Here is an 11,245-nt window from a genome sequence, read left to right as displayed (position 1 = left end):
CCCTAGAAAACAAAATACAACTCTCATATGTGCTGTATACACCGCAGTTTCGATAATAGTTTCTTAAACCATTGTGCATTTGCTTATTTAATTTATTCATAAAAAATGCAGAGTCAATTTTATCGTAAAATATAACTAAAAGCCAGAACGTGTTAGATCTCCAGAAAAAGAATCTTTATATATGCATAAAAATTGCAATCAAAATTTGATTGCAATCTTATACACGTCGGAGTTGGTTTTAAATTGTTTTTTCTTGATTCTTTGGAACCTTAAAGGGATCTCACCTTTTGGTACAGTCTTAAGGCTAAACATCCCTCACAAAAGCCTAAAAGACTATACACATTTCATAAGTTATTAAAACTGCTGGATTCTGAATCTCCTTCTGATTCTCGTCTATGGAAATGAGTATTTGTTTAATATAAGATCAGATTTTTTCTATAGTTATACTCTGATAACAAGATAAAATACTCATCACATGTCCATTTTTATTTAGAGAGGTGGTTCAGGTTTGTTTTCCCTAATAATGTCATTTGAGAAAACTAATTAGGGAGTAATTAAGAAGTGAATTAAGTTGCTTGATTCCTTGACCTTATTATTTAATTAACTAACTCCTTGCTAATGCCAGAGGGTTCTGACTACTTTATGTATATAGGGCCACTCTATTATCATCGGTTGATATTGGCAAATTAAAAATCAAGGTCAAATAGTAGTGATTAGTGAATATAGTGAAAATTCTTTAGGTTATATCTGGGACAAGCATTTAGCACCTTATTCCGAGAATTTTTTGCTTCTTTTTAGAAGAAAGATTTAGAAAAGAAAATGAAGAATCTTCTCTCTTTTTTTCCCGGTCTGGTAGATAGGGGAAATGGCCTATTTTGGGTAACCAAGCGGAATAAAGCTAAAAATATATCACATTAAGAAGCTTGAGGTAGGATTGCGTTTGTGTTTCATCTTAAATAGAAAATTAGTTGTTTTGTAAATTTAAGTCTTCAATTAAAAAGAGAAGGAAACTAACGGAATAAATTAATAATAACAATAATAAAAGTTAAAACCAAGATCCCTCATTTTCTAGGTGTTATCCTTAACTTAACTTCAGAATGGCTGTCCACTAGTATACTACAGGGTTACGTGTATTCAGCTTCATAAATATACTTATGAGTTTAATTTAACCTCTATGCATTCTCTGTAAAATAATTTTTGCACTAGATTATTTAAATGATAATAATCGTATGTAACAAGTGGAATTAGTATCCTGAAAATAAGATAGGTTATCTATTACAGCAGATTAAATTATATCGATAATATAAAAATTGTATTAGATATTAGTTAACGCTTATGCTCTATACAAGCAATACATGTCGGGAACTCCGACTAACTTATCTTATTGAACCTCTTTCCTAAGGTTGATTTTCTCATTTGATCCTGAATCATTCAACAACCTAAGGGGTCATTTGGTATGCGGGATAAGGGATAATAATCCCTAGATTAGATATGAAATTATTTTATCCCGCTTTTGATCGAAATTTTTTGAATCCGGGTTTAGCAATTTCTGGATTAATTCCCACAATTATGTATTATTCTATCCCACATTGAGAGTGGGATAATATCCCGAAATTAATTAATTCCCGGATAAACACTAAAATGATAAGAGATGCCCTTCTCCAAGGCTCTTCTCCCAAAGTCATTTAAACCATTCAAGGTTAAAATTGAAAATAAAAATTATCACAACTTATCTAGTGCACACCAAGCACATGTTCATATTATATCGTGTATATCTCATTTTTAATCTAATGAACCAAATATCTTCCAATAAAAATATATTCACTAAATAATATTGTCATTATTTTCTCCCGTATTATATAATTTCATTATTATAATCTCAGAGTTGTAACTCTCTTGTTCGTGACTGCTGGACCAGGAGTTGGATAAGAGAAAGAATGAAATATTTATGTTGACATGAACAAGTTATCATGAAACGGAAAATCTTTATCAAAGTGAGGAAAAAAGGATATAGAAGATCTTTACTTTAAACGGTTGACCAGCTGCAGCATTGGCATATTAATATGCTTTAGATAGTTGATATATTAATGCAAGTTGCATAATATTTGCACTCACCTAATGCTTCTCCCATGTGTCCCATGCTCCCCTGTTGTGTGTTAATCTTTTCAGATTCACAAAACTCATCTGTACCTGTAAAATGAAACACACACCTATCTTATCAAACTATATATGCTTTTCGAATCATATTCCTTTAACAGTACGTAATTGCGGCTTCTTATCTCATTAATACGAAAAAGCAACTTTAACACATCAATCTAGCCCTTTTAAGTTAAGTTGTATTATTATTAACGACGACAACAACAATAAATTCAGTCTAATTTCATACGTGAGGTATGAGGAGAGTTGTGAGTAGTCACGGAGTCAGCATTTCCGCTAACGAGTGCGAATTGAATCAGCAACCTAAAAAGGGTTTTGAACCCTGTTGACCACTAAGCTATGCTTTTGGGCAATATCAAGGAGATTCAAAATATAATATATAGAGTTAGAAACCGGATTCTACCTTATATGTACAGTGTAATTTTACGGCGAAGACCCGAACCCCCTTCTGCCCCCCAAATCCGCCCTTGGTTGTGACTACGGAACCTTACCTCTACCTTGTGCAGGTAAAGGGATTGTTTCAGATAGACCCTTGGCTCAAACCAAACATGTAAAATCAGAACAATATAGAGAAGAAATGCAGTAATGTAAAAATCATGAAAGCAGTTGTATTATTATTAGTGTAACTTAACTTATTAATTACTTCTTTGCTTTTTTTTTTTTAAGGATATGTATGATTATAGAGCATAAAATAAAACTGCTTACATGTAACGCGTACATGTTTGCAGGTAAGTAAACGTGATATATGGTATAATAATTCTATACACGGTCGGTGCACAAAATTTGAACTCATCAGGGGATTAATTAGCCACTGAACTTTTGACTGGAATTCATGTAAAAGCATCATTCTTATAGCTAGTGAACTTTCTCAAGCCTGAGATGAATAATTCGTTGAAATTGAAACCTCAGTGGTTATATTTTTCAATTATATGGCATGGCGTCGGGTGAAATATGACAAGGCTATTGAGACTTGGAAATGCGAATTTACAAGTCTATTAAGCACTCACTTTGTACCTACATAGACAGCTTTGACAATGGGGATACGGTATATATAAACTAAATTTTGATTGTTTTCTCTTCATATTGCAAATTTTAAAATCTTAAAATGTCAACTAATATTTGTTGAAGATAGTAGTTATCAAGGGGTTTTTTAAATATACTCCTGATTAGTGCAAGCAAATGTACGGACAAGAGGCGGATGTAGCTTAGTGGCTACGAGTTCAACTGAACCCATAACTTTTGACGAGGAGTAAAAATTTATAGGTAAAAATTCATTAAAATTGCAAAAATAGTAGATATGAACCCATAACTTTAAAAATATAATGGGTTCAATATTAAAAATCTTAAAATTGAACCCATAAGATTTAAATTTTGGATCCGTCTCTATGTATGGATCGTATGCAACAACAAGGGTGTTAATTTTTGTAAGTTCTACTTCCTTTTATTTGAGCACGGGAGTAGTTTGTACTAAACAAGATATGAGTTTATATTATGGTTGGTTGGAAACATCTTTGTTTTGTTTCCTTAGTTCCCTTTGATATGACGTTGTTCGGCCACCTAGGATTGGTATTTTTTCTGTCATATTTGTACAAAATCTTATCCTAGCCCATGCATGCAGGATACCATGAGGCACACATAACTGATCTTGGATTTATCTTCTTGTGTTTTTTTTTTTTTTTTACCTTATTTAATTTGTTAATAGCTCTATGTAAGAAAATAAAAACAAAAACTAACAGAAGAGGGAACATGTGATAGTACACTCAGCCAATGAACCGAATTCGATAGAAACTCTTGATTTATGTTTCTTTAGCTACAGTACAAACGGCACCTTTTCTTCTTGTTGGTTTTTCCAGCTACAATCTTTTGTCATTTCTTGTGATAATTCCCATTTTGGATATCACTCAAATTACCAAAAGAGTCTGCTTCAGTTTCAGCCTTAGCTTTAAAAAGCAATAAAAAAATAAAAGAAAAAAAAACTATCAAAACACCCCCTGCCCCCTCTCCTCTATACATCTATTACTAAATATAAAATAATTAATGGAGGAAATCAGGGGTTTAAAACTTTAACATAAAAGATTTTCATTGAGTTGCTTATTATTTTCTTCAATATCTTTGTTGTGATCAAGAAAGTTGCTAACAGCAGTAATTCCTGTTAGTTCTTTGGCTCTCTGTGCTTCAAAATCCCAATCAGTATGAAGCAAAACAAGTAACATGGTTACCATACAAGAAGCCTGCGCAGCCAATAATCCAAGCCATAATCCTTCAAAATCAAACCCTGCATAAAAACTTAGCCCCACTGCTACTGGCATTCCAACAAGATAAAAGCAACCTAAATTTATATTTGCTCCAACTTTAGGCCTTGCTGTTCCTCTCAGTACCCCACAGCCAGTTGTTTGTGGGCAGTTTCCCAGTTCACAAAGCCCAATTATTGGTAATACAAGTGATGTTAACGCCAAAATCTCCTTGTCATTAGTGAACATCTTGGCCCAAACTTTCCTCACAATCACCGCGAAAAACAGTGCTGAAAAGCCTAAAATGAAGCTACCAGCAAGTCCTACAATGGCAGCAACCTTAGCTTTATCCGGTCGCCTTGCTCCTAATTCATTTCCCACTCTTGTTGATACACTGAAGCTAAGAGAAGATGGGAATATATAAATCAATGAAGTTGTTTGAATTAAAATGCCCATTGAAGCCACTGTCGCTTTCGGGTTAATCAATAGCCCACATAACAAAATCATGATCTCGTACCACCACCATTCCAAACAGACCGAAATGCAGCTTGGGATCGCTAAATTTAATAGCGATTTCCATCCTTTGATAATCTCCATTGACAACTTTTCCCATGTCTTTTTATATATACCAGAGATAATAATATAGATAATTAAAGAAACTACTAGATTGAAGTTAGTCCAAACACTACTAAGGGCAACTCCTTTGACTCCTAAATTAAGTTTAGTAACAAGAAGAAAATTTATGGGTATATGCAGAAGAATTGCGAGGACAGCGCAACAAGTTAAAGGCAGAGTTATAGATTGAGTTCTAAGATAAATACGCAAAGGGTGAAGTAAAGATTGGGCGAATAAATCAGGAAGTGCATAGAAAAGATAAGATTGTGCTTCTGTAGCAATATCTTCATCTTGGCCACAATAGAGTAAAATGGTTTTCATATTAACCCAAAGCAGAGCAATTGGAAATGAAGTTAATAAAAGTAAAAGAATGGTTCTTTGCAAAGTTAGCCCAAGAAGATTGTATTTTTGGGCACCAAAAGCTTGTCCGCAAATGGGTTCCATACCCATGGCTAAACCAGAAAGGATTGAATATCCAGTGATGTTAGCGAATCCAATAGCAAGAGAACCGCCGGCTAGTGCTAAATCACCGAGCCGGCCAAGAAAAAGCATAGAGATCATGGACCGGGAGTAAAGTAAAAGACCGGTGAGAATCATAGGAAAAGCGATATCAGCAATGGATTGAACTTCTTTGAAAACAAGGGAAAGATGAGTGATTTTGTTGTTGGTTTTGTGGGGATAATTAGGGACCTCAGAATTCTGGGCTTGATATTGGTTTGTTGGGCTTTTGGGTATCAAAGGGGCAAACATGTCGGCTTCTTGAGCAACTTTAATGGAGAGGAAATTTGGTTCATTTGAATGGCATTTGCAGGTAAGTGGTGAGCTTGTCGGCTTGCACATTCTTTCTAAAGATAGTATAAACTAGGTACCTCAAATGGGCAGAATCAAAGAAAGCAAAAGAGATATAGATAGAGTTAAAAGAAAGGGAGGGAGAAGTTTCTGTTTGTTTAATGGGGGGTTTTAAAGGCCAAGAACTTATGGGGTTTATATAAGGATTTCTAAGGGGAGTTTTTTGTCTGAACATGGCTTGTTTGTTTCTGAACTTTATTATAACCGGCCTTCCCTCTTAAGAACAGTGGAATTCCATTCTTATGTCAACTAAGATTTAGAGTTGAACAATCTTTTTTAGGTTGTTTAGCATATGTTCAACTTTCTAATAAAACTGAATAAATTTAAGTTGTTGGGGGGGTATTTTATAATTAATCTTTTTATGATGACCACTTCAGTTACAGTTAAGAGTACAGTAACACACGAGAGTGTTGTAGAATTAACACACAAGTCATAAGCAGAGACAAGTGACAGAGTAACTTTTTGGACAGATAGATAAGGACCCAAAACCGGCCATTGGAAAAAAGGCCCGTTAAAAGGGCCCAAAATATATGAGGCAGTACTGTAGAGTGTAGGGTAAAGAAAAGATGACAAAAGGAGCAAAATTGATAAGCGATTCCAGTTTTTGCCAGCCTTAATAGTTTTTGGTGCGGCACGGCTCGCCGAAAGTCCCACCTTAGAGTTAAGACTAACTGATCTCCACTCATCTCTTCTTTACTCTATCCAAACAAAGAATCTTCATTATCATCTTCTTCTTTTTTTCCTCAATTTCTGTCCCACACTCTCAATCTTCCCCTTAAATTCTTTTCATTTTCTGTCTGCTAATTGATCAACAATTTGTGATGTAACTCCGTTGTTCCACGCTGTTTTAGAAAAAAATTTACCATATTAAGACATAGCTCTAATTAAAGACTTTATTAGGAAAAAATAAAAAATAAAAACAAGGGTTACCAAGCTTATGAAATGTGATTGTATGAACTATAAAGGAGTGAGATTGTAACCATTATAGTTTAATAGTTTAAAGCTTCATCCTACATCTTTTAGTTTCGGTTTCGCTTTCGCTTTTATCTTCCCCTCTTTTAACAAATATTTTTTTGAAAAAAAAAAAATCAAGAAAGAGAGATGTGGTGCAAATGCACTCTCTACTATAAGTGGTGTAATTCAGTAATTTAGGTCACAAACCAATGCCTAAAAAATCCAGAATCTCTTTTGTATTCTTCAATTTATTAGGATGTCCAAAGTAGTTAGAGGGTGTGGCATTACTACTTATTGGTAGTATAGCAGAATGGAATGAAGGTCTGAATAAGAAAACTAAAGTCAGCATTTGGAATCTAGGAATGGGAATTCCCTAATGGCAGTCCTAATACAACACTGTACGGTCATACTAGTCATTGTTGCTACAGGGAAATAATGCCAAGTGGGAGGCCTTCGTGCTAGCAAAGTGCAAACACCACAAATGTCGACTAAGTTGTCTCTTTTTGCCGTTTTTGTTTTAAGTTTGATGTAATCTTTTAAAGAAATGAAGTGTATTTTCAGACGAGTGTTGTGCACTTGAAACTAAACTCTTCTTTTGAGTTTTGATCCAGTAAATTCAAAATGGCTCGCATATTCAGAGGTCACTATCAACGGATTGTCTTTTTATCTAAGAGTCAGAACGGAGTGTTGGGGCAATTTGAGTTTTCGAAATATAGTTAGTGGCAGTGGCAGTGGCAGTGCCCTGGTCACACGGGCAAAAACGAGTACAAAATAGTGGGACAAAAACGTGTGGAATTTTCTCATACTCATTAACAATGAAAGTGGGGTTACTTTAAGGATCGCTAAATACTCTTAGACCATAGAGTTCCGTTCATAAGACTTTATTCAACGATATTATATGAGTTCACATTGAAATAAAACAAAGAATTAGTCGATGTGGCTAACATTGGCGCTCTCTTTTGTATTTCAAAAGTTCTAGTCGACATGCCTTTGATCACACATGACACATTTTTTATGATGTCATAAAGTTGTGTGTACAATTTGGAACATTCAAAGAATTAGTATTATATTTTTATTGCACGTTTCTCCTCCAATATCGCACAATTTTCTATTACTATTGGCAAAAATATAAGAATGTTGTAAATGAGTTTATTACCATGGCAAAAAGGGAATGAACTTAAAAATATTAAGAGAGATGGTCTTGATCTCAAAAGGCCAATTTTTACTAAACACATTCGGAAATCGCCGCAACGGACCCGACCCGTTAAAGGAATTTCCATATATCTAATAAAATGACGTGGAAAAAAAAAACAGTAAAAATGGCATCAATGACAAACCCTGCCGAATTCTAGAAAATGAAGACTTGAAAATTGAAATGCTGGTCACTGACTTAAGATATAATTATATCATGAGACAGTCCAATTCAAATTCTATGATCTAAGTCAAATAAGAGTATATGTCAATTATAATACGCAGAGGCAACAACCCACAAAGACACTAACTAAACATGCATTGTTTTTGGCTAAAAAACAAAAGAGGTGAACCCAATCATGCATAAAAATTCCGTTTCTTAATTCAACATTCTAGATTTAGGTGTGAAGCTACTAAATGACAGTTCCGTGCACATAGTATCTCATATTTACGCAAGGTTCGAAGAAGGCCGCACCCCAAGGGGTATTATGTAGACAGACAACCCTAATGCAAGCATTAGTGACTACTTCCACGACTTAAACTCGTAACCTGTAGGTCGCATGAAGACAACTTTACCGTTGCTTCAAGGATCCCCTTCAAGTTCTTGCTCTGACTCTATGTTCTTAAAGTTATTAAACCTCCGCCAAATATGAGGATGAAAAAACAACGAGAAACCTTGCTAGCTCATCGATATCTTGCTCAAAGCTAAACGAAGAAAATTTTGAAAAAGGGAAGAGATTTATGCTTTATGTTCTTTTTCAAGATGACCCTTATCTCCAGCTCAATGTGATAACAATGCCACATCAAAAAGACAAACGATAACAGAGAAAGCTGTGAAAGATCGAATCTCTCAATATCTCCTTCTAACCTTATCCCGCCGCTGAAGAAACAGTTCCAAGATTAAATGCTAATAACACGATTTTGATGAATCCATGTACATTGGATATTGTTAGCTAATAATCTTAAACACGCATTCCACACATCTCTGAGAAATGAATATCACGTGCAAAAAGTAGGAAATTAAATACGAATATTGGATTTTCGGTGAGTAATTTGGTAGCTAATAGAGAAACTAACTACTTATTCGGAACAAGGAAAACAATAGCATGTGCGTTGTAAACTTGTGGAAAGGACTAAGTCGTGGACTTATAACAAGGTTTATTCTTGTTTAGATTCAAAGATTTAAACGAACGATGACAGTATTCTTTATCTTAACTTCTACCCACAGTATTTCTCATTAAACATAGGCCAACGGTTTTAAGGATACTTATCAATTAATCAGTTCTCTTCCGATCCGCGAAGTCTGATATACACTAGTTAATTATATATATTACTTGCTTATTCAACCAAGGTATACATCTTGTTCACATACACACAAAACACTTAGGAAACACTAACAGAATCGACTAAGAATACCTTTTTGACTTCGCCCTGTTTAACATAAAAGCCGAAGATTAGGAAAATCTTGTGGATTGTCTTTTCCGCAATAAGAGCCAATCCCCTTTTGTATTCTGCGTAGAACCACACAAATGGGGTCTGAAACCAAAGACTAAGCTGTAGGATTATAAAAACCACTGTCCCCTAAAAGGAATTGGAATTTGCATGGGCGTGCATGGAATTCTACGGTTTTGTCGCTTTTTTGTAACGTTTAACCGCATCCATCGGCTGATTGGGTAGACTTGGAAACATTTTTGGCCTTTGGGTATCCAATTCGTCAAGGCTTTCGGTTGACGCAGAAAATAAAGCTAGACTCTCAATTATGCAGCTGGCATAACTCTTGCCTCTACAATCAACTAACTTCATTTTTTTTATTGAACAAACATAAACTAGTACATTACAGCAAGGAAACTGAACACGGGGGTTACAGTTCCCGTTGAGTCCAAAAATAAATGCGGTAAGATAAAGGGTGGGGGTAGTCAAAAAACATAACATAGAAAGTAAGACTTTGTCAAGCATTATAAGTTTAGTTTAGTGATATTTACCATTTACTTCTAATCGCATGAATTCTTTTTCGTCTCTCCTGCCAATGTTAGCGTCTTAATTTGATTCTTGAAATAGCAGCTTTGAACATAGACATTTCGACTCAAAGCTCAAAATTTGACCAAAATATCTTGATATCATTAGCTTAGCTAAAGAATAGGAGTACCGATTACTTTCTGAGAGCCGCGACATTCCCCGTATTTTAAGACTAATTAAGAGATGCCAATAACAGGCCAAGTGGTACTGCATCCGCATATGATTGCACGATTAATATACGTTTAGCGAAGAAGACCTTTCTCCTATTGTGGAATGCAGCTATATGTGAATGGTCTGAAGCCTTTTAAGTCTCTACATCAGTTTGCATGTCATAATTAAGACTCAATTTTTTTTAATTGTTACTTCTTGTGGTAAACATTAGAAAGTGGTCCTGCAAAAGGGATTGTGATGGTTAACATCGAGCAAAGTACATGCCCATCCTTGTGTATGGACAGAAAACAGTAGCGTAGAAAATTACGTGAGGTTGACACCTTGGAGATGGGGCTATCCTCTTCGTTTTACTCCTCTCTCTTAAGGATCAGTTTCTCTTTGGTTGCTCCAGATATTCCAACAAAGACAATCCATCTCTACTTTAAAATTAGCAAAAGGAAACTATAATGTTTAACTTTTCACTTTCACCGATACTGAATAATGAAAGTTGAGGTCGCTAAGATTAGCTCGTAAGAACAGATTTGCTCCCCAATAAAAAAAAAACCACAGTACAGCTTATTTGGCTGAATTAACTATTTAAGCACCTGTGTCCCCCTAAAATTACAAGGATACAGCTATACCACAGAGGGTTCACAGAATAATAACTCGGCTCTTTCACAACACATCATTGTATAAAAAACTCTATCTTTCTGCAAATTGAGTCTCCTTTTCTTTTTCTTTTTTTTTCAAATAAAGTAGGCTCCTCTATATGTGACTGATGCCGGCTGGAACGAGTAAAGATATCTACGTACAATACCCACAAACAGCAATTGTTATGCTTCAATCTCGGACAACTATATGAATTCTCTGTAACCATTCTGCTCTTTCAAAACACATTATTCTAACTCATTATTTTTATTTTGGTAATAAAAACTAAGAATTCTCCACAAAAACAAAAATGTCAACAATTAGTTGATTATTAACAATAATTTGTTATGCAAGATAACTTCGCAAATTGATCATCAGATTGAGGGGGGGGGGGGGGGGGGGGCAAGATTGGGGTGAAACAACCAAACAAAGAA

The 11,245-nt window shown here is 34.9% G+C and overlaps 1 protein-coding gene across 1 annotated transcript; it reads right to left on the bottom strand.

Annotated features, from left to right (window-relative positions):
• Nucleotides 1-3,912: 3,912 nt before the first annotated feature.
• Nucleotides 3,913-6,081, bottom strand: LOC104095796 (protein DETOXIFICATION 49). Its single transcript, XM_009602006.4, has one exon. The coding sequence runs from the start codon at nucleotides 5,841-5,843 to the stop codon at nucleotides 4,221-4,223; it is 1,623 nt and encodes a 540-aa protein (XP_009600301.1). The 5' UTR covers nucleotides 5,844-6,081; the 3' UTR covers nucleotides 3,913-4,220.
• Nucleotides 6,082-11,245: the final 5,164 nt, after the last annotated feature.

This window comes from Nicotiana tomentosiformis, chromosome 3, assembly GCF_000390325.3.
Source record: "Nicotiana tomentosiformis chromosome 3, ASM39032v3, whole genome shotgun sequence".
Classification (NCBI taxonomy): domain Eukaryota; kingdom Viridiplantae; phylum Streptophyta; class Magnoliopsida; order Solanales; family Solanaceae; genus Nicotiana; species Nicotiana tomentosiformis.
The sequence above is the reverse complement of the archived record's forward strand: the minus strand, read 5'-3'. Positions and strand labels throughout refer to the sequence as shown.

Bases quoted from the DNA above. Each gene is read 5' to 3' on its own strand.
- LOC104095796 (XM_009602006.4), bottom strand. From the start codon at position 5,843: ATGTGCAAGCCGACAAGCTCACCACTTACCTGCAAATGCCATTCAAAT.